Genomic DNA, 24,614 nt, shown 5'->3' with positions numbered 1-24,614 from the left:
GATGTGATTTCGTGGGTCAGAGTTCACCAAACTTGAACCTTTGCACCACAGCAACCTGCAAAACTTGTTGAATGACTTTGTCTTTATTTAATTTTTTTGTCTTTGAGCTCTGCAAAAATGCTTTGTAAAACAATCATTATCACACTAAACTTGGAATTTCAGTCACGTATTTATAAGTGAGTTTATTAGAACACCAAATAAATGATGGTTGCTAATTTAATTGACTGAGTAAATGATCATTTGTGTGTGAACTATTCCTTTAAGGGGTATATGATCTTGACCACCAGATGGCAGATAAGGCGTTTGCTTAGATAACATTTATTTCATTCCACTCAAACTCCCGTGAAGTAGACATGTAGCATATATTTCCACCCCTTTCCCCTCTCTATTCGATATGTTAATGTGCTGTTTAATGTCTCCTATAACTGTTTTAAGATTTCAGTGGCCATATTATTCACGCTAGAGGAGCAGCAGAAATCACTTTTCAGAGATCCAGAACAGGTTTTATTTAACAAGATCAAAATTGGCAAGCTAAAAAACATAAAGTGAGCAAGGAGGGGTGATTAAATTAGGTTATAATCACACAACATTTAAATGTTTATTTTTTCACTAGATAGTTTTTTTCTGTTGCGTGAACCACCTCAGAAAGTGAAAGACTCGAGAAACGCACACTGATGAGTGAATGAATGGGTGATTTTGAACGCAGCCTGAGTGCGCGCACCCGCTGCCAATAACAATTAGCTCACAAACAGGTGCTGACGATCAGGACAGAGCTATAAAGTTGGCCGTGACGCTCGTACATTCATATGAATATAGAGTTTTGCTACTTCAGACGCAGTCATGGGTAGCATGGGGTATTCAGTAGAACTCTTTATTTTATTGCTATTGTGTCATCAATGGCTGTGTAACGGTGAGTTAAAAACTACAATAAGTAGGTTTATATTAGTGAGTGGCCGTTTATGGCTACCAAGCAAACCACTAAGCAAACTGTTTAACTTGACAATAGACATGACTGATTTGGTGTTTCATCACTAATTTTTATTTATTGCACTGCATGTTTAATAGTTTTTTTTTTTAACTTTTTTTTTTTTTTAATCAAATTCATTGTTTGTTTTACTTTGCACTAGTGGACTTGAGGGATAGTTCACCTTAACTTGCCCTCTAAGTGGTTCCTAACCTTTGAGTTTCTTGTACACCATTTTGAAGAGTTGAACCTGTAACATTTGATTTGGATAGTAGGACAAACAAATGCTATGGAGTTAGTGGTTACAGATTTGACTCCTTTTTAAAAAAGGAAATAAATAAAAATCTTTAGTGCTCACTGAGTAAACCTATAGGTTTGATACAAGTAATAGGAAATAAATGACACCATTTAAGGATTTTAAGTAAATCCTTACAAAGGAAAATAAATGTACCTTTTAATCGTTGCCTAAAACTGACTTGTGTTGGATGACTATTGCTACTGTAAATTATTAAAGTTTATAGAACTTTAAATTTATCCCCTTGATTCTTTCAACAAATGTTTAAACATAAGTTTTTTTTTTTTTTTTTTTTTTTTTTTTTTTCCCAGGTATAATATTAGCTGGGACTTTTATTTAAATGTATTTTGTGTTTGGTGACTGCTGAATTAATCATGTTAATGCTGCTTTTTAAATTTCAGCTAAATTAATTGAATTTTATTGTAATCTTCTCCACAGCTGGTAACGGTGCAAGATCAGTTGAAGTAGCTGATGTGCTTTCATGGGAGGGTGTGCCTGACTCTGTTTTTGAAGGTGAGCATCCCATATTACTAGTTGTTGTTTTTTTTTTTTTTTTTTTTTTTTTTTTAAATGTATCGGTTTCCTTATTGAGTAGATTGGCTGCCAGTACAGCCCAGTCTGTATAACTTGCCCTTAATTTTAGTCACTTTGTCTTTTTAGATCTTAGCATGCTATTAGTAGTCGCATTTAAAGATGACTTGCATTTTCAAGAGTTCAAGTTGAAGCTAATCTCTGCAGCACAATAGCCATCTTGGATTGCTTTTAGGGACCAACTTGACTAGATGGTGGTTTTGCCAACTTTAACTGAATTAAACATGCATTTATGTTGGCAATCAGGCCAAAGTGAATGTCTGAGGTTTACTAAATTGTCCCAAATTTTCCAACAAAAGACCGATATCATCATTGGCAACGGCCTAGTTTTCAAGAGGTGACCTGTCATTTGCAGGTCTCAAGCATGGCAATTTTTCCTGCTCAAGAGAATCCCCTTTACCTTTTAAATTATGATGTGTACAAACAAATTAGTGTCTGTGGAAAATATATGCTTTTACAGCCTAGACTTTTTTTTTTTTTTTAAGGTTTGTTAGGTGGTGAGCTTCAGAATGATGGCCTCTCAGACTCAAATGTGCAAAAAGTATCAAACCTGGAAGCAGATGTCTTGGAATCATCTAATTGGCATAATAACTTAAGCCTAGAAGTTGCGGAATCCAACTTGACCTTGCCTGGAAACTTGAGCCTAGATGATGCGGCAGAGTCCAACTTGACCCTGCATGGAAATTTCAGCCTAGATGCTGCAGAGTCCAACTCAACCCTGCATGGTAACGTTAGCCTGGATGACACTGCAGAATTCAACGCAACCCTGTACGGCAAAGTCAGCCTAGAGGATGGTGCAGAATCCAACTTAACCTTGCCTGGGAACTTCAGCCTAGATAATGATGTATCCATTTCGACCCTGTATGGTAACCGTAGCCTAGATGCTGAAGGTAGACATGGTATATTTGGCCTGGATAATGCTGCTGAATCCAACTCAACCCTGTACGGCAACGTCAGCCTAGATGATGCCTTAGAATCCAACTTCACCTTGCCTGGAAACTTCAGCCTAAACGATGCGGCAGAATCCAATGTAACCCTGTATAGCAACTTTAGCCTAGATCCTGCTGCAGAATCCAACTCGACCCTGTATGGTAACATCAGCCTAGATGATGCAGCAGAATCCAATGCAACCCTGTATGGCAACTTCAGCCTAGATGATGCAGCAGAATCCAATGCAACCCTGTATGGTAACTTCAGCCTAGATGATGCTGCAGAATCCAACTTCACCTTGCCTGGAAACTTCAGCCTAGACGATGATGCAGCAGAATCCAATGCAACCCTATATGGCAACTTTAGCCTAGATCCTGCTGCAGAATCCAACTCGACCCTGTATGGTAACATCAGCCTAGATGATGCAGCAGAATCCAATGCAACCCTCTATGGCAACTTCAGCCTAGATGATGCTGCAGAATCCAACTTCACCTTGCCTGGAAACTTCAGTCTAGATTATGATTCTGCAGAATCCAATGCAACCCTGTATGGTAACTTCAGCCTAGATGCTGCAGAATCCAATGCAACCCTGTACGGCAACTTCAGCCTAGATGCTGCTGCAGAATCCAACTCGACCCTGTATGGGAACATCAGCCTAGATGCTGCTGCAGAATCCAACTCGACCCTGTATGGGAACATCAGCCTAGATGCTGCTGCAGAATCCAACTCGACCCTGTATGGGAACATCAGCCTAGATGATGCTGCAGAATCCAATTTCACCTTACCTGGAAACTTCAGCCTAGATGATGCTGCAGCAGAATCCAACTCGACCCTGTATGGTAACTTCAGCCTAGATGATGCTGCAGAATCCAACTTCACCTTGCCTGGAAACTTCAGCCTAGACGATGATGCAGCAGAATCCAATGCAACCCTGTATGGCAACTTCAGCCTAGATGCTGCTTCTGAATCCAACTCGACCCTGTATGGTAACTTCAGCCTAGATTCTGCAGAATCCAATGCAACCCTGTACGGCAACTTCAGCCTAGATGCTGCTGCAGAATCCAACTCGACCCTGTATGGGAACATCAGCCTAGATGATGCTGCAGAATCCAACTTCACCTTACCTGGAAACTTCAGTCTAGATTATGATTCAGCTGAATCCAATGCAACCCTGTATGGCAACTTCAGCCTAGATGATGCTGCAGAATCCAACTTCACCTTGCCTGGAAACTTCAGCCTAGACGGTGATGTTGCAGAATCCGATGCAACCCTGTATGGCAACTTCAGCCTAGATGCTGCTGCAGAATCCAACTCGACTCTGTATGGTAACGTCAGCCTAGATGATGCTGCTGAATCCAATTTCACCTTGCCTGGAAACTTCAGCCTAGATGATGCTGCAGCAGAATCCAATGCAACCCTGTATGGCAACTTCAGCCTAGATGCTGCTTCTGAATCCAACTCGACCCTGTATGGTAATGTCAGCCTAGATGATGCTGCTGAATCCAACTTCACCTTGCCTGGAAACTTAAGCTTAGACGGTGATACTGCAGAATCCAATGCAACCCTGTATGGCAACTTCAGCCTAGACGATGCTGCAGAATTTTCCAAACTGTATGGCAACGTCAGCCTAGATGATGCTGCAGAAACCAACTTCACCTTGACTGGAAACTTCAGCCTAGATGATGCTGAATCTAATTCTACCCAGTATGGTAACCGTAGCCTAGATGCTGAATATGGAGTCTTTGGCCTGAATAATGCTGCAGAATCCAACTCCACCCTGCAAGGCAACTTCAGTATAGATGAATCTATTGGTATCAATGGTAACGTTAGCCTGGATGCAGGTGTTGCAGAGTCTGGTTGTAAAAAGAACAACATTACTGGTATTGCTCAGTCTAATAACACACTGCCTGGTAACTTCAGCCTTGGAGAATCTGCACTGAAAACCGTTATTGATCTACTTGGTGCTGATGTTCCTCAGCAAACAAATCGCATTCCAGATCTGTCTGAGAACTCTGATCCATACTCTGTTGGTGTGTTTCATGAGTCCAAAGCTGATGTTCTTGTGGTCTATGGTGACTTGAACAATGTGGGCAATTTAAAGGCTGTTTCTAATGCCCCTGATTCAAATGACTTGCCTAAATAATAAAACTTGTGCTTTTTTGATATTCCGTAGTTGGTTTTTTTTTTTTTTTTTTTTTTTTTTTTTTCCCCTCTATTTTGTATTAGTTCATGTGATCAACTGTTCTAATACACCCTTAAGTGTTGGAATGGTAAACATCAGAAATGGTGGTTCTGAATTTTGAGTTTAAAGTTGGAAATCTAAACTTAATGACTTTCTTTACAAAACCTGAGTGTTTTGTTTTGGTTCAATATAAAGCATTTATTATAAGAGCTTGCATGCACAGCTATATTCGCTGGCATACTAGTGGTATTTGCACACATTCTGTAATGAAAGTAGCTCAGTTTCTCCATAGTATCAGATTGATGTGAGACTGCCTTTGTTGAAGTTCATGTAAAGATTTAGTAGGCTTTAAGCTATTACCTAGTTTTGATTTTTATTACCTGTAAATAAGATGCTAGAGCAGGGGTGTCCAAACTCAGTCCTGGAGGGCCGGGGTCCTGGAGAGTTTAGTTTTAACCTTAATAAAATGCACCTGAAGCAGCTAATTAGGCCCTTACACGATATACTAGAATCTTCCTGGTAGATGTGTTGAAGCAAGTTGAATTTAAACTATGCAGGACACCGGCCCTCCAGGGCTGAGTTTGGACACCCCTGCGCTAGAGTAACCAAGTAACTGAATCTAAGATCTCTTATCTTACCAGCACATTTATAGTATTTCAAAGATGACTAAATGGGCACCAAGGTATTTTAAGGAACATCTCTCTTGTCCAGCTGCCACCAGAGTTATGGGGATTAAAATGGAGTTGAATTTGATAACTTGCTACCTGTGCCTTTTTTTCAGCTGCAAATGCTCAATTTTAAACAAATCTTTCCCATAATAAACCATGGGTGACTAAGGAGGAGTAAGTTACTATTAGGCCAAATTCTTGCCCTTACCCCTACTCCTTTTGCCTGTGCCCATGAAGAGGTAGTGGTGTCCCAGTTCTCTTTAGCTTGAAGTAGTAGGGCTAAGGGCAAGTGGTATACAAGGGTATGAAGATTTTTCAGGACCAAACTCGAAACCAAGGGGTAAGAAAAATTTCCTAAAATACACTAGCCACAGCTGCACCCGGAAGTAAGAAACTCAACTAATTAGTATTTTTTTGTCATTACAAATTTTTACAACAAACAAATACATGTTTTAATACATTCATAACTGCATAAGTATTTTACTGTCATGCTTTTAAAAAACGCAAAATTTCACGATCTATAATCCCTAATAATAACTTCTGTACATAAAATTCTGAAACTCGATGATACTGAAATACCCTGTCAAAAAAGTCTAGTGGCTGGGAATGAGCTTTACTGTGTCTGCTATAATAATAATGTTGTTTTCGTGTGTTTACTTAAATGAATATGGCCACTGCGTAAATGCACAGTGCAGTTACGATCTTATCGTCACATTAGATCATTATGATAACATAATATATGCCTTCTGTGATCTCCTAAAGATAAACACCAAAAATAACACAACTGGAATCACTACAGCTGTTACGATCGTCCGATCTCATATGAAGTAAGGACAAATGATGACGTGTGCAGGTGCTGTCCCAATTCTTAGGGGTAAATTTTGAAGCCCTTCCCCTTAACCCTCGGTTGGTAGGGGTACAAAAATAGAATAGGGATTGGGCCTTAATAAGCAGCTTTCTTTAGTGGTGACAAAGACCAGATTACAAATTAAAACTATCAGATAATAAATCCAAAGCCTTCTTGGAATGAGATGATCTTGACAGTCATAAGGAATGAATCTGTGTGCAGACTATGGAGGAGAGGTCAATGTAAACAACCTGGGTGGTAAGAAACCTGAACAGAATGTCCCATTTCTTTTTATTTCTGACCTACTTTGACAATATGTGAGGTAAAACACCCACTTCCTGTTGAATCAAAGGCAGGCTTAAATAATGTAATCCTACTGGATGGAGATCTACCATTTTGTTTTTTTTTCTCAATTTCTGATGATCCACACAACTTACAAGGGGTTTTCTCTTTATGTTTTATTTATGCATTTTTAAATACCTTGCATTCTGTATGGAGTTTGCATGTTCGTCTTGTGTTTGTGCGGGTTTCCTCTGGAGCTCCGGTTTCCCCCACAGTCTAAAGCTGCGATCACACTAGAGTTAGAGCTTGCAAAATTCTGTTGTACAGCACTGGGAAAAGGGGCGGGATTAAACAAGATGATTAGACATTATAAAAAGTGATTGATTGGTCCATATTTTAAATTTCTGTCAAGAGAGGTCCGGTTTAGATCCTTGATTGGTCTCACGCAGTCAAGTGATGCGATTTCACAGGTCAGAGTTCACCAAGCTTGAACTTTCCAACGCAGCGATCTGCGAAGCTTGCTTTTCCAGTCAAAGGTGATGGGTTAGTTGAATAAACTAAATTGCCCGGAGTGTAAGATTATAATTTATCTGATTGAGAAGGAGCATGAGGCCTAATCCAGTTCAGGAGAATAAATCTCCTAGCTAAAAGGGGTTAAAAGGGCAATATTGAAGGGAATATTGACAGAGGTAATGGCTGACAATGAAACAAAAAAGTAGCCTTTAAATAGTAGAGAGGATAAGATGAAAAGTAATTGGATTGTTGGATTGTTTTAACCTTTTATCACAGTCTCGAACATGTGAAACAACACATTTGATGCATTGTTTTTGTTTGATTTTTATTTTTTCCTCCCAATTTACTGGTGGTGGCTGTTCTTGCCCCATTCACTTCCATTAAAACCTCATTTACAAAACATTACAAAGCCATGACACCGTATAATCATTTTTGAATGTTGGTGGTTTTACCTGTTGGGAAGAGGTACAATTTTAATTTTTAGTTTTGATCATCTGGCACCATTAACCCTTCAGACAGGCCTGATCAAACAAAGCTTAGTTTCTGGATTTTATATAGAATACAACAGCATTTTAAAGTGTGTGTCTAAGTGTGTAAAAGTTTGGGTACTTACCCTGATGTTTCTGAGAAAATCTAAATATGCATCTCAGCCCTATCCCAGATAGCAGGCAGTAATCGGCCCGAGCTCGGCTGCCCCCCGGCGCCTCCGGCTCCGACTCGGCATCGGCGAGTGTTATCCGGGCCGAGTGCGGCCCGCAGCTCGCTCGCGCACATGCGGTTGTGATGCGGCTGTAAAGCACTGGCCCGATTCCGGTCAACCATATCCTGGCCGCTTCTTGCAAGGACTCGGCTGATGGCAACCGATTAAGTTCTTATTTTATCTAGTAATCTGTTAGCGCCACGTTTAATGATAATTTGAGAAAATATTCATGGTACTATAGCAAAAAAAAAAAAAAAAAGAATATTTAGTGTGGATGGTCGCAATGTTTAGACGCAAACATAACAATATTATTTATAAATAGATTATACATGTCATCTAGAGAAAAACTATGTAAAATTCGCTTATTTTTGAGATAGCACGCTCCTGTGCTGACTGTTTTTTTTTTAAAGCAGAAGTTGGTTTCATAATAAACACATGCGTTACTAAATTCCTGATCCAAACTCCAATCCAGACGGTGGCGGTAATGCTCCAAAAAGCTGGTTGTCAACCACCATGGCACGAAGATCACAAGAAGAAAAAGTTTGGTTTTTCAAAGACTTCAAGTGGATTCCGGTCAGAAAGGTAAGCTTTTTACTGCTTGTGTTCTGTATAATTAGCGAATTTAGAGCTTAAAACATTTCCACGGTGTTTGGTTGTAACAGTGTTTAGTAATTTAAAACAGTTTGATACGAAATGTAACTTGCTTTAAGAAACACGACTGGAGCTAATGTATGCTAACGCTAACAGTTACAAACACGTCTGAAAGTTCCTGTTCCTTTTACACAATGTTAGATTGTAACGTGTGTAGTAACTGAAAACTGTTTTAATTATTTTAAAGAAACATGAAACGAATTTGTGTGTATGCTAACTTTGCGTTAAAGAAAGTTTCTGTAGACGAATCCATTTACTAACTTGGCAAAACGTGTTTTTTTCCTGATTTAACATTATAAAGTACCGTGGATGTTGAAAAAATCATTGTACTGGCGTATACTTATCCAACAGTATTAATTCTGTGATTATGTGTAAATAAAAACTAATCGTTTTGGATTAATAAAATATTATTGTTTATCTTGTTTATGCAGTTAGTCACGAAAATGATCGAAACTCGACTGTTTACTATTCTCTTTAAATTATCCAAGAGAAATATATTACTATGCACTTTAATTCATATGTGTTAGCCTATGTGAATCAGTTATATCTTTTGTTCAAGCTGTAATGGTCAGTTAATGTAAAACTGAACGTCTTAAAGCAGATTTTGATGTTTTTTTTTTTGTTTTTTATGTTATTGACAGTGATAAATTCTGATTTAAATGAATGGGTAACAATATTTGTTGGTTAAGTCTTATTGTTCTTGTTTAACAAAGGTTAGTGAGATCATTTTGCAGCACATCACGACCAAAGAAGTCAATGGCACACTCTTTTGAACGTGAATAGGCATGTTATAGTTGTGTGCTAAAAGTCCATTATAAGCTGTAAACTGCTGATACATTTTCAACATAGATTGAGCTTTTCAGACATTACATTACTAATTGCTTCACAAACAGCTGAAATGGTTTATTGTTATTGGCTATCATCATCATCAAACATTTTCCACAATGGTAGGTTAATCTTCATGGGTACAGAATAATGCATGTGCTTGACCATCTTACAAATCTATGTCTCAGATTCATAAGGCTGTCACTCTGCATGAATCTCCGAATAAATCTTGTGCAACCTTCTGTGTACCGATTATTTACACTATAGGTATTATATGCATTAATTAACTTTGATAGTATTTCAGGATTTGAACTTTTCTTTACGGGAGGTTAACAACAATGTGATGTTTTATTATAGTTGCATATGAGGAAGCTCGACTCAAACATCCACACGCAACTGTGATTTCTGACTGGTAGACAGATGAGGATGATGATCGCCTGTCATACATCTAAAGACAGAACAGGTTTGTTTGCAATTATTTTAAACACATACTGTCAACATTATGTCATAGATCTATTACAACCTGTGAGTTTTGCCCTGGCACTATACTAAAGTGATGTTTTGTTTTGTAAATGTATCTGATTAAGGGACAGTATAGACAAATCTATACCATGATGAAGAAAAATTACTTGGAACAAAGAGGCTGGATAAAAGGCAGGTATGAAGATTTCAGAAATCAAGGCAGCACCACAAGTACCATCACCATCAATGACTATGGCAGAAATCTTAAGACCACCATCAAGATGCACAGATACTGTACATTCCAGTACACCAGGCGTGTCCAAACTACGGCCCGCGAGGCTTTTTATAAATATCAATAGAATCTGGCCCGCTATACAAAAATGAACGTAATTCAATAAATAACCACCGGGTGTCGCTATTACATGCATTCAATTAAGCAGCAGTTCTTGTTATGATCTATCTATCTATCTATCTATCTATCTATCTATCTATCTATCTATCTATCTATCTATCTATCTATCTATCTATCTGTCTGTCTGTCTGTCTGTCTGTCTGTCTGTCTGTCTGTCTGTCTGTCTGTCTGTCTGTCTGTCTGTCTGTCTGTCTGTCTACACACAGTTGAAGTCTGAATTATTAGCCCCTCATTGATTTATTTCTTTTGTTAAATATTTCCCAAATGATGTTTAACAGAGCAAGAACATTTTTACAGTATGTCTGATAATATTTTTTCTTTTGGAGAAAGACTTATGTTTTATTTCGGCTAGAATAAAAAGCGGTTTAAAATTTTTTATGAACCATTTTAAGGTCAAAATTATTAGCCCCTTAAGTCTTCAGAACAAACCATTGTTTTAAAATAACTTGCCTAATTACCTTAACTTGACTAGTTAACTTGATTAACCTAGTTAAGCCTTTAAATGTCACTTTAAGCTGTATAGAAGTGTCTTAAAAAAATCTAGTCAAATATTATTTACTGTCATCATGGCAAAGATAAAATAAATCAGTTATTAGAAATGAGTTACTAAAACTAATATGTTTAGAAATGTGTGGAAAAAATGTTTAACTCTCCGTTAAACAGAAATTGGGGAAAAAAATAAACGGTGGCTAATAATTTAGGGGGGCTAACAATTCTGACTTCAACTGTATTTATATATATATATATATATATATATATATATATATATATATATATATATATATATATATATGTGTGTGTGTGTGTGTGTGTGTGTGTGTGTGTCTGTGTGATGTATGTAAAATTTGGCCCGCGACAACGTTTGTTTTTTTGCATCTGGCCCTCGGCCCAAAAAGTTTGGACACTCCTGCAGTACACCTATGAACATTTACAGTCTTTGTTCTAGTGCAGTTTGAGATCAAGACAGAACTTATTGCATCTCGTGATGTCTTTGTAAGAATTGAAGACATCACTAAATTTGTTAAGGTTTAATGCAGCTAGAAAGTAAAGATCAACTAGAGAATATCAGCAGTGTCTAACCCACTGTTGTATTTACAGAGGTTGTATGAGAATAAGCTACAGGTTGATTTATACTAATCTGTTATTTTTCTTTTTTAGCACGACTGACTGAAGTTTTAAAATCATGCAACGTCATAAAGCAGCAGCTGGGCCTGATTCTCACAAAACCAAAACAGACGTGATGAAATTCCAGATGTAAACACATTTGACCTTCCTTTGGCCAATTTGATTTGGAAAAGCTTGAAAATCAACTAAAGGAGCAGCCTGAACAAATAAAGAAACTGGTAAGTTCAAGCTCTTGCTAATTTCAAAGTGTTTTAAGTTTATTTGTTTTTTTTGATAGTGTTTTTGCTTCGTAGGTAGCCTACTTTTTTCCTAATTTTTTCTTTATTTTTTTACATTAGTACTTGTTCACTACTAATTATCTGTTTATCTTTTAATCACAGATGGAGTGAGGACAAATGTCCATACCACGCCACTGATAAAGAAGTGGAAAAATGCATTGCAAGGTAGCTACAACTTGCCCCTGACAGGGATGGAGGAAGAAAGAAGAGAAAGCTAATGTGTCAAATGTCTACATCACTATTTTGTTTTATTTTTTAAACAACATTTTAAGTGTATTAGGATGTTCCCTGATACTTGAACAATTTGTTTCTTTCATTTGCATTTATATATATATATATATATATATATGTATATGTATATATATATGTGTGTGTGTGTGTGTGTATATATATATATGTATGGTATGTGTGTGGGCCAAATTCTGAAGAAACATCTTGATACATTTTTAATAAACGTAATACAAATAAAATTATAAATATAAAATTGCACAAGACGTGTATATATATGAAATGTATAATCATCTCACTCATGTCTTGCTGTTTGTGCAATTGATTTTGTTCAAGTTTATTTAAAAAAAAAGTTTGACTTTATACTTCTGCAATTTTATATATATATATATATATTTGTTTGTTTATTATTATTTTAACGGATTTTACGGATTGTCATTGGTATTTTTAAGATGTTTCTTGCTATATCTTAAATTGGTTTCTATATTTAGGTTCATATAAAATTTAGCTGTTTTTTTACAAATTTTTAATTCAAGTCTATTGGGAAAACAGGGTTGTTTTAAAAAACATCTGTGTTTGTGTGTAATTTTTAGATTTTTTGTTTAAATCTTTCTGTGTGTCTTTATTGTGTTGTTTTATTGTTGTTTTTATATTGATATTCTTGTGCACTACAAAATTATTTATAAAATTTTAGTACTATTTTTTTCATGCAATCAATAAACGTTTAACATTTATTTATTTTGTCATTTGTCTGATTATTTTCGTTACAGAATATGTATGCAGTTTGCACTTTATTCAAAGGTTAAACGCAGTGCTTACACTTTGTGTTTACATTATAGCCTGTGTTTGCTGTTATATAAATTCAAATGGTTGTAATACCATATATCAAGTACCAATGTAATACCAAAACGTTTTATAAGGTGTATAAATACGGAGTCGCGCCAGCTCCGGGCCGCAGCGCACATTACCCTCGCGCCGATTCCGGCGCGGATGCGCAGCGTCGGCTCGCTTACGGCCGCCGCATCTGGCCCGCTTGATTCGGGCCGGAATCGGGCAGTGAGTCCACAGGCATCCGGCCCGAGTCCGGCAGCCGAAGTTGGGCCGAGGGGTTAGTCTCCGGCAGGCGACAATCTAGCCGGAACTGGCCCGAGTGTATTTTGCTATCTGGGTATATGGAGTAAACAAAAACAAAGACATCAAATATGGTTATAAATGAAATCAATGAGGCAAAAACAATAAATTAGGGTGAATAAATAAAAATCTAGCGATGCATTAAAGCCAATGTTGTTACTAATTGTTCCCATGTCTAATGCTGTGTTCACATCAGACACGGAATGCGCGTCAAGCGCGAGTGATTTTTAATGTCAATGTAAATGCGCAATTAGACATCCTGCGATGTTTAGAATGACGACAATTGCGCGAATGGAAAATCAATGGAAAATTGCTCAAGTTCAAAAATTTGAATGTTACGTTTACACACTCACAAATTACATGTAAACTGCGAGGGCAGAAAACGCGTCCTTTGAGAATTGAGATGCTGCGTTCTTCCTGATGGTCACGTGACCTTCACGTGTTTTAAATGGTAAATTATTTAAACATTACAGCATTCATACAACGATTTATTGTTTTTCCCCTTTTCAAAATATACACTTTGCATAAAAGCATTATAAATATACTCTGCACAATATAAATAAAACTGATTTTAATACGAATTTCAACAAACAAACACCCTTAATGTGTTTATTCCTCTATTAAGAAGTTCATGGTAATGTTTACTGTCACCGTGTCATTTAGGGAAACTCCTGAGGTAAATAAGTGATATCTCTGAACTTTAATAATAAATCTAAATAAAATGCAGCGCTTCCCATCTCCAGTCGCAATGACTTCTGGGACTTCCAGAGCGAGTTCGGTGCTCAAGTCTGCATCGTTGCGTCCTCGATATCACGATCACATCCGGGAAGTTTCACGCGTCCTCCGTACTTGCGGTCTTGAGTATTGGAACTGAACTTAGGCAGCTGATGATGACGTTGCACGAGAACACGAGGACGCAAGATCGCTGAAGAACACATATTTAGAAACAGCCAATGATTTGGATCGTAGTCTGAGTGTGTGCACCTGCTGCCAATTACCAATGAAGCCACAAACAAGTGCTGCCAATCAGGCCAAGCTATAAATGTTGCTGTGAAACTCAAGGTTCTATAGGAATAGAGAGTGTTGCTGTTTTTGATGCAGTTATGAATCATTTAGATTATTTTGCAAAGCTCTTTATTTTCTTGCTGTTGCGTCATTACTGGGTGTGTTATGGTGAGTTACTCTTGTAAGAAAAATCCTGTTTTAACAAGCGTAGTACTTTGTTAGTGGGTGCTGATTATGTGCATGTCCGTTTTTTTTACATGCGACAACAAAGTGATGAAGTGGTGTAAAATTTAGCTTCAAGCAGAGATTTGAGTGTTGCTTCGTGTTTAGTAATTGCCCTATGTAAGTGTTTAGCTTTAGTTGACCTTAATGTGTCTATGCAAAAAAAAAATTGAACCACTTTAACTTTTCAATCTTTCTAGTTAAGGAAGATGAATAGGTTAGCTTATTTTTAAATTTTTTTTTTTTTATTTGCCTAATTTAAGGTGATCCATTTTATTTACAGTGTCAGTTTATCTAGAGCCTTTAATCTTCTGTTTTGTGACTGCTGAAATGAAAATGCGGTCACCAACAAACCAAATTCAAGATTTCTTGTTTCACAAATTCAAGATTTCTCTCCACAGCTGATACCCCTGCAAGAACCCATGGAGTGGCTCACGTGGTCTCATGGGATGATGTGCCTGACTCAGTTTTTGAAGGTGAGCAAATGACATGACTTTAGATATTAAACCGCAATGACTGCCTACTAGAAGCGTTGTTTCTCGAACCTATGAGTTTCCCCAACAATGCTTAATTTGTCTCCCCAATGTAACGCCTGATTTACTCCCTCTACAGTTTTATTTGCCCTGATTTTAGAGGACCATAGATTATATTATCTTGTCCTCAAGAGTAGATCGGCTACAAGTATAGAGGCTAGTGTAGCTCCCTTGTACTTATAGTAGTCATTTTTAAATTTAGCTGTTAACTGGCTATAGTTTGCTGCATCTAAAGAGATTTGTAGGTTATGTATTTTGCTAGAGCATCCTAAATTTCCTACCCATCTTGACCTTTCTTTGATTAATTCGGTATAAATGTCGGGGGTTGGCAACTTGATGTAAAACGTGCTATTGCTTTAAGGTATGGTGTCACCTGTGCTAGTTTACCATACAAAAAGACACTGAGTTGTAATTTGCAAGTCAAACAAGTTTATAATTTTTTTTGCAAATCTGTATGTACTTGTATAATGGGAATTCTTTTTTTTTTTTTTTTTTTTTTTAAACTGCGTCTTTCTGTAGATTTGCTTGGTGATCTTCAGATTGATGTCCTCAAAGAGAATGTGCATGGAAATTTCAGCCTGGAGTTTACGGATGCAAATGGTAACTTCAGCCTGTATGCAGATGCTGTGGAGACTGGTTCCAATGTGCATGGCAACTTGAGCCTAGATGCTGATGCAGAATCTAATTCAACTCTGCATGGTAACTTAAGTCTGGATACTGCTGCAGAATCCAACTCCACCCTAAATGCTAACTTTACCCTAAACAATGCTGCAGAATCAAACTCCACCCTTCATGGTAACTTGAGCCTAGATGATGCTACAGATCGTAACAATAACTTCAGCCTGGATGCTGCTGTGGAATCCAACTCCACCCTTAATGGTACCTTTACCCTAGACAATGCTGCAGAATCAAACTCAACCCTTCATGGTAACTTGAGCCTAGATGATGCTACAGATGGTCACCTAAACTTCAGCCTGGATGCTTCTGCGGTATCCAACTCAAGCCTACAAGGTAACTTAAGCCAAGGTGGCACTAAAGATGTTAACCCTAAGGTCAGCCTAAACATCCCATTAATATACAACCCGTTGTTCTGGCATAATTTTGATTAACTCTTCGAATGACCTCAAAAGTGTGCAAAGAAACAGACCTGGAGTTTATGAATGTGAATGGTAACTTGTGCCTGATTGCAGATGCTGTTGATTCTGGTTCCAATGTGCATGGCAACTTGAGCCTAGATGCTGACACAGAATCCAACTCAACCCTACATGGTAACTTCAGCTTTGACACCGCAGATGGTAACCGCAACTTCAGTCTAGATGCTGCTGCAGAATCCAACTCAACCCTACAAGGTAACTCTGGCTGGTTGACACTTAAGATTGGAACCATAACTGAAGCCTAAATATTCAATTAATTGGGGATATTTGGCAGAGCTCTTTACTTGCAGTTCCATAGTCTCTAGCTGTTAAAATTGTAAGTCTTCATGCAAAAGTACGTTTTCCTGTCTTAATCTTTCAATGAGGATAATTGCCATGCATTTTAAAGGGTCCATCTACAATTGGCCGTGTTACAAATCCAGTCTAAATAAAACCCCTTATTTTGGTTTAAGTTGTACAAATGTACTGCAAGTTCTTGGTTCATGTGATGTTGTTGTGACAGAATTTATCAAATGTAAATGCTGCCCTTGGTTGCCAGCAAAACATGAATTAAATTCAAGGTTTCACTTTAAATTCTCTCCAGCTGTTAAAAGTCCGGGATCAGCTAAAGTGGCTGTGCGCTCATTGGAGGATGTGCCTGACTCTGTTTTTGCAGGTGAGGAAGCCCACCCCCCCCCCCCCTCTTTTTTATTTATTTATTTATTTATTTTTTTTCTCTGAAATTCAGTGGGTAACAAGAAATTTTGCTTTGGATTTTGCTCGTCAGCCTTCTGTAATGAGGTTTACTAGCTTTACAGATTTCTTTAGTGTTGCCATGGTAGATTTTGGTTATGAGGTTGACCAAATAAAATATGTAGTCTTTCCTGTGAGTTAACAAACCTGAAAACCAGATCAAACCAGTTTTGTACAGCATCAAGAGGCTTTGACATTAGCAAGAGTTCCCATTTCAAAGAGCATTACCTTTCCAATCCTGTGAATGTTTGTCGACTGAATTATGCAATGTTGTAAATGACACCCTTTTTGTTTAATATAGATTTTTTCCGAGATCTTCAGAATGGCCTCTCAAGGGAAATATTGCAAGGAAACTTCAGCCTTGAGTTTACAGATGCCAATGGAAACTTTACCCTGTATGCAGATGCTGTGGAACCTGGTTCCAACATTCATGGCAATATCACCCTAGATAAATCTGCAGAATCCAACTCGACCCTGCATGGAAACATCAGCCTAAATGATGCTGCAGAATCAAATTTAACCCTATATGGTAACGTCAGCCTAGATGATGCTGCAGAATCCAACTTAACCCTGCATGGTAACGTCAGCCTAGATGATACTGCAGAATCCAACTCTACCCTGTATGGTAACTTCATTCTAGATGATGCTGCTGAAGAATTCAACTCGACCCTGTATGATAACTTTAGCCTGGATGATGCTGCGGAATCCAATTCAACCCTGTATAAAAACTTCAGCCTAAATGCTGCAGAATCAAACTCCACCCTGCATGGTAACATCAGTCTGGATGCTGCTGAAGAATTCAACTCAACCCTGCATGGTAACTTCAGCCTAGATGATGCAGAATCCAACTCTACACTGTACAGCAACTTCAGCCTAGATGACGCAGAATCCAACTCTACCCTATATGGTAACGTCAGCCTAGATGCTGCTGCAGAATCAAGCTCCACCCTGTATGGTAACTTCACCCTAGATGTTGCAGATTTCAACTCAACCCTGCATGGGAACATCAGCCTAGATGCTGCAGAAACCAACTCAACCCTGTACGGCAACTTCAGCCTAGATGATGACGCAGAATCCAACTCAACCCTATATGGTAACGTCAGTCTAGATGCTACAGAATCCAACTCTACCCTGTATGGTAATGTCAGTCTAGATGCTGCTGCAGAATCCAACTCAACCCTGCATGGTAACTTCAGCCTAGATGATACTGCCGAATCCAACTCTACCCTATATGGTAACGTCAACCTAGATGCTGCTGCAGAATCAAGCTCCACCCTGTATGGTAATGTCACCCTAGATGTTGCAGATTTCAACTCAACCCTGCATGGGAACATAAGCCTAGATGCTGCTGAATCAAACTCCACCCTGTTTGGTGACTTCACCCTAGATGATGCTGAAGAATCCAACTCTACCCTATATGGTAACTTCAGCCTAGATGATGACGCCGAATCCAACTCAACCCTATATGGTAACGTCAGTCTAGATGCTACAGAATCCAACTCTACCCTGTATGGTAATGTCAGTCTAGATGCTGCTGCAGAATCCAACTCAACCCTGTATGGTAACTTTAGCCTGGATGATGCTGCGGAATCCAATTCAACACTGTATGGAAACTTCAGCCTAAATGCTGAAGAATCCAACTCAACCCTGCATGGTAACGTCAGCCTAGATAATACTGCCGAATCCAACTCTACCCTATATGGTAACGTCAGCCTAGATGCTGCTGAATTCAACTCAACCCTGCAGGGTAACGTCAGTCTAGATGCTGCTGCAGAATCAAGCTCCACCCTGTATGGTAATGTCACCCTAGATGTTGCAGATTTCAACTCAACCCTGCATGGGAACGCAAGTCTAGATGCTACTGAATCCAACTCAACCCTGTTTGGCAACTTCAGCCTGGATGATGCTACAGAATCCAACTCTACCCTATATGGTAACGTCAGCCTAGATGCTGCAGAATCCAACTCCACCCTGCATGGGAACGTCAGTCTAGATGCTGCTGAGGAATCCAACTCTACCCTATATGGGAACGTCAGTCTAGATGCTGCTGAATCCAACTCCACCCTGTTTGGTGACTTCACCCTAGATGATGCTGCTGAAGAATTCAACTCAACCCTGTACGGCAACTTCAGCCTCCATGATGATGCAGAATCCAACTCCACCCTGTATGGGAACGTCAGTCTAGATGCTGCTGAAGAATTAAACTCAACCCTATATGGTAACTTCAGCCTGGATGATGCTGCCGAATCCAATTCAACACTGTATGGAAACTTCAGCCTAGATGCGGAATCCAACTCTGCCCTGTATGGTAACTTCACCCTAGATGATGATGCTGCTGCAGAATCCTACTCCGCCCTGTTTGGTGACTTCACCCTAGATGATGCTGCTGAAGAATTCAACTCAACCCTGCATGGTAACTTCAGCCTAGATGATACTGCCGAATCCAACTCTACCCTATATGGTAACGTCAACCTAGATGCTGCTGCAAAATCAAATTCAACCCTGCAGGGTAACGTCAGTCTAGATGCTGCTGCAGAATCAAGCTCCACCCTGTATGGTAATGTCACCCTAGATGTTGCAGATTTCAACTCAACCCTGCATGGGAACATAAGCCTAGATGCTGCTGAATCAAACTCCACCCTGTTTGGTGACTTCACCCTAGATGATGCTGAAGAATCCAACTCTACCCTATATGGTAACTTCAGCCTGGATGATGCTGCTGAATCCAATTCAACACTGTATGGAAACTTCAGCCTAAATGCTGCAGAATCAAACTCCACCCTGCATGGTAACGTCAGCCTAGATGATACTGCAGAATCCAACTCTACCCTATATGGTAACGTCAGCCTGGATGATGCTGCTGAATCCAATTCAACACTGTATGGAAACTTCAGCCTAGATGATGCGGAATCCAACTCTGCCCTGTATGGTAACTTCAGCCTAGATGATGCAGAATCCAACTCTGCCCTGTATGGTAACTTCAGCCTAGATGATGCAGAATCCAACTCTACCCTGTATGGTAACTTCACCCTAGATGATGCTGCTGCAGAATCCAACTCCACCCTGTTTGGTGACTTCACCCTAGATGATGCTGCTGAAGAATTCAACTCAACCCTGCATGGTAACTTCAGCCTAGATGACACCGAATCCAACTCTGACCTATACGGTAACTTCAGCCTAGATGATGGTGCAGAATCCAACTCTACCCTGTACGGCAACTTCAGCCTAAAAGCTGCTGCAGAATCTAATTCAACCCTGGGTGGTAACTTCAGCCTAGATGATGCTGCAACATCCAACTCTACCCAGCATGGTAACTTCAGCTTAGTAAATTCTGCGTTGAAAGCAGTTTTTGATCTACTTGGTGTTGGCAATTCTAAACAATCCAATCAAATTCCAAGTGTGCCTGGTCCAAATGTGCCTGACAAACCGGATCCATATTCTGTAAGTGCATTTCATGAGTCTAGTGCTGACGTTCTTGTTGTCTATGGTGATTTGAGTAATGTGGGTAATCCAAAGGCTGTTACTAATGTCTCCAAAGTGAATGGTTGCTCTTAATAAAACTTGAGGCTTTTAACTTCTCCAGTTGTCTGGTCATTTCACTAATCTTGTGCTCAAGTCTTCACTTGATGTACACACTACTACCAGGGCATGAATGAGGTGTTCATTTTCTGAATTCTAACATACTGTGATGCTATATTGTAAACCCTGTTGCTTGATAACTCTGTCTTAACCCTTTAAATAGCAAAACAATTGTATTTTGATTGCCATCTTTATTAAATACTTGAAACCAAATTAAATGTGGTTTTGCTCATTGAATTTTGTGAAATTGTGCAACTCTGTAGGTTGTTATATTAAATATTTCACGCATTAAATTAAACTATATACTTAAGTAAAATAAAAATACAAACTATTTGTGGTACCCTAAATATATTATACATTTTTAAGTCTTTAACTTTTAAAAAAAGGGTAACGGTTGATCTTGAAGGACCGATAGTTTAGCTCAGACTTGCCTCAACAAACCTACCTGATTGTTTCAAGTATACCTGGCCTGCTTCTCAATGCACCTTTAATGGTCTTGCGTCCTTGTGTTTTCGTGTAACATCATCAAGAGCAGAGGACATGTGAAATTTCCTGGATGTGCTCTTGATATGGAGGACACATTATTATTATTACTGTAATTGCATTTGATAATAGGACTTCTGGGGGCTGCGCAGTAGCTTAGTGGTTAGCACTCATCTCAACGCAAGAGGGTTGCTGGTTTGAGCCTTGGCTGGGTCAGTTGGCATTTCTGTGTGGAGCTTGCTTGTTCTCCCTGTGTTGGCGTGGTTTCCCCACAGTCTAAACATGCACTTTAGGGGGATTGATGAACTAAATTGGCTGTAGTGTATGAGTGTAATAGAGGCCAGCTAGTGAATTGCTGTGCAGGTAAATGTTAGAGGCCATGGTCTTTAGACTTCTTGGTAGAGCGACCGACTCCCATGCGGAAAGGTGCTGGTTCGATACCAGCTTGGAGCAGGTTGGATGGTGTAGGACCGGCGGGGTTACATTAGTGCCGTGACCCGGATAGGAGTGAGGTTTAGGTGGTGAGTTTGACAGAAGCCAGCTAGTGAAGTGCTGTGCAGGTAAACCTCACTCCTCTAATATGTGCTCTTGCGACAGTCACTAGAGGCAATGGTCTTTAGCCTCCTTGGTAGAACAACCGACTCCCATGCGGAAGGTTGCCGGCTCAGTCCCAGCTCGGATCGGGTTCGGTGTTGTAGGACCGGCGGGGTTACAAATGTGAGTGTGTATGGTGCTTTCCCAGTACTTTGTTGCGGCTGGAAGGGGAGCTGCTGTGTAAAACATATGCCAGAATAGTTGGTGGTTCATTCCGCTGTGGTGAACCCTGATAAATAAAGGGAATAAGCTGAAAGAAAATGAATAAATGTAATACTTCTAAAATATGAACTTAAGGACATTCACCTAATAAACCTTCATGAGTTTCTTTTTTTTTTTTTACATCTCACAAACATGTTTCACATAAAGTGAGTTCTCAGAGGTTTTCTCAAGAAATAGCTTCTGGGGATAAATGCCAAGAGGTTCAGAAGAACGTAGTGTGAAGTTCTGGAAAAAATCATTTCAGAAGTTCTCAAATGTTTTCTCAAGTATGTCTCACTTCCTAAGAAGAAAGTGTGGTTAGTGATACATGATGGTTTGGCAGCAAGACTCACCGATCAACATAATAAAAAACCACTCCAGTGTTTGTTTCTTTCAGCTGCACTACCATAATAAACTGAACCAGCCTGACCAGTTATTCAGTGCTCAGCATATCATTATAATGATAAAGATATCGTAAGATGGAGGGCTTGCATTCATTTGTGCTGCTTTTATGTGACTTTATTGTGTGCGCGCTGCAGAAGTCAGCTCAAAAATAAGATTCAATAACCTGATACACTATAAAAAATAATGTCCTATATCTACTCAATTAAAATTGAGGCAACAGATTACAAGCAATATTATTAAGTAAATTGAACAAATATGGATTGGGTTAATTAAACTGGCTTTTTTAAAAGTAGCCATTTAAAATGAGTAACTGCAGTAACCGTACTTATAAAACTAGCAAATTTTAACCAAAATTATTGGTCAGTTTTACAGATTCTGATTGTGAATTTGAAAAATTTTAATCATTTTAATCACGTTGGATTTAATTAATATTTCCTCTTTTTTTTAAATTATTCAAATAGCTAATTTCTTTTATTAAAATTGATTCGATTTTATTGCAGACATTTTTAAGTAATTTTAAGTAAATAAAAAAATGACCTAAAACAGGAAATTAATTTTATAAAATAAAGTGTACATGTTAAACTTAATGAAATCTGCAAGGCCACAGAATGACTTTTTACAGAGTAACTTTCTACTACACTGAAAAAAGTTAATCAGAGATGATTCCTTGGATTTACAATTTTTTTTTACGTTAAGTGGTTGTAAACAATTTATTTGTGTTGAATTCAAGCAAACAAATTACTTTGAACATTATTAAACTTAATTTGTTTGTTTAAATTCTACACAAATAAATTGTTTGCAACAGTTCTGCATGAATCACTTTTTTCAGTGTACTTCCAGTCCTTTCAGAAAAGTAGACACCATCTCATTGGTTTAAAAGGGACCTATTTTGCAAATTTTGCATTGTTGTGTGCCAACAATGTGTAAATATAACCAGCCTCTAATGGTAAAAATGTATTCATTATATTATTAGTAATCATACCTACTAACATTATTACGGAGGGAAGCCTGGGTTTCTCTCCTAAGGCTGCTGCCCCCACAACCCGGCCCTGGAATAGCGGTTAAAAATAAATACATGAATAACGTTTGTAGTCTGACCTAACATCTAAAATAGCTAATCAGAGAATTCTGTAGGTCAGAAGGCAATAAATATCCCTCAAAACCCTGTAGACTTAAATAGGTTTTATTAAATAAAGATGTCATTAAAAACAAATACATCAATGCAAAAGGGTGGCGCAGTAGGTAGTGCTGTTACCTCACAGCAAGAAGGTCGCTGGTTCGATCCTCGACTGGGCTGGTTAGTGTTTCTGTGTAGAGTTTGCATGTTCTCCCTGCGTGGGTTTCCTCTGGGTTCTCCGGTTACCACCACAGTCCAAACACATGCAGTACAGGTGAATTTTGTAGGCTAAATTGTCTATAGTGTACGAGTGTGAATGAGTGTGTATGGATGTTTCCCAGAGATGGGTCGTGGCTGGTAGGGCATCCGCTGCATAAAAACATGTGCTGGATAAGTTGTCGGTTCATTCCACTGTGGGGACCCCTGATTAATAAAGGGACTAAGCCGACAAGAAAATGTACAATGACAATGAAAATGAATGAATAATAAAAATAATAATTAATGGAGCTAAAAAGAATGGTTTTTGCCATTTTATAATAGGATTATTCACATAAGAGAATTTAATGTAAACATACATTTATATATATATATATATAAAAGCACAATAAAATTGTTTGATTCTAAATTCAACTTTTTAATACTGTCTGTTGTTTGTAACCTGCACATCAATTACATTATGAACCAGGGGGTGTAAACATTGTAGGATCTCCAAGTCATCGCTGCTGGAAAGACTTCAAATATGCATGAAAGCAGATGCGCAGCAGCTGGAGGACATTTCTGCAGAACTGCGGAGAAAACAGGACTGATCGGTGACATATCTCACAAACAAAAACACAACCTGACTTGTTTAAAAACCGTGGCTCTTCCATGGCTCTTCCTTTCATTTAACTCAATGGCTCGTATTTGACTATAAATATAAATTTTTAACAGAATAGTAGGCTTCAATCCAGTCTACTTTATGCAATAATTAACAGACTACAAAAATATACAGTTAAAGTCAGAATTATTCGCCACCCTGTTTATTTTTCCCCAATTTCTGTTTAACTGAGAGAATTTTTTTCTGCACATTTTTAATCATAATAATTGTAATATTTTTAACAACTTTAATAATTTATTTTTGTCTTTGTCATGATAATAAATAATGTTTTACTAGATATTTTTAAGACACTTAGCTTCATGTGACATTTAAAGGCTTAACTTGGTTAATTAGGTTAACTAGGCAGGTTAGGGGAATTAGGCAAGTTATTGTATAACGATGGTATGTTCTTAAGACAGTCGAAAATCTAGCTTAAAGGGAATAATAATATTGACCTTAAAATGGTGTTTAAAAAAATAACCAGCCCCGGCTGAGCCAGTTGGCATTTCTGTGTGGAGTTTGCATGTTCTCATCATGTTCAAGTGGGTTTCCTCCGGGTGCTGCGGTTTCCCCAACATGCATCACAGTGGGTAGGACGATCACCTCACAGCAAGAAGGTCACTGATTCAAGACCCGGCTGGGCTGGGTC

At 38.5% G+C, this 24,614-nt stretch overlaps 1 protein-coding gene and 1 long non-coding RNA gene across 2 annotated transcripts; both read left to right on the top strand.

The window, feature by feature from the left end:
* The first annotated feature begins 804 nt into the window (after window positions 1-804).
* On the top strand, window positions 805-20,522 carry si:ch1073-263o8.2. The gene is made up of 9 exons (XM_087300399.1): window positions 805-910; window positions 1,698-1,772; window positions 2,336-4,922; window positions 14,091-14,257; window positions 14,713-14,787; window positions 15,364-15,855; window positions 16,035-16,193; window positions 16,582-16,653; window positions 17,032-20,522. The coding sequence occupies exons 1-9, from the start codon at window positions 841-843 to the stop codon at window positions 20,283-20,285; spliced, it is 6,951 nt and encodes a 2,316-aa protein (XP_087156525.1). The 5' UTR covers window positions 805-840; the 3' UTR covers window positions 20,286-20,522.
* On the top strand, window positions 8,500-11,879 carry LOC137488849 (uncharacterized). The gene is made up of 5 exons (XR_015520792.1): window positions 8,500-8,554; window positions 9,806-9,911; window positions 10,036-10,106; window positions 11,481-11,665; window positions 11,828-11,879. It is a non-coding gene; the product is annotated as an uncharacterized LOC137488849 (long non-coding RNA).
* Window positions 20,523-24,614: the final 4,092 nt, after the last annotated feature.

This window comes from Danio rerio, chromosome 21 (genome assembly GCF_052040795.2).
Source record: "Danio rerio strain M-AB ecotype USA chromosome 21, GRCz13ab, whole genome shotgun sequence".
In the NCBI taxonomy this organism is placed as follows: Eukaryota; Metazoa; Chordata; class Actinopteri; order Cypriniformes; family Danionidae; genus Danio; species Danio rerio.
This window is presented reverse-complemented; position numbering and strand designations above follow the sequence as displayed.

Excerpts from the sequence above, each read along its gene's own strand:
- si:ch1073-263o8.2 (XM_087300399.1), top strand. The coding sequence starts at position 841 with ATGGGTAGCATGGGGTATTCAGTAGAACTCTTTATTTTATTGCTATTG. Across the intron at positions 4,923-14,090 it reads TCAAATGACTTGCCTAAATA|CCACAAACAAGTGCTGCCAA; the intron begins ATAAAACTTGTG and ends TTACCAATGAAG. Across the intron at positions 16,654-17,031 it reads GCCTGACTCTGTTTTTGCAG|ATTTTTTCCGAGATCTTCAG; the intron begins GTGAGGAAGCCC and ends TGTTTAATATAG.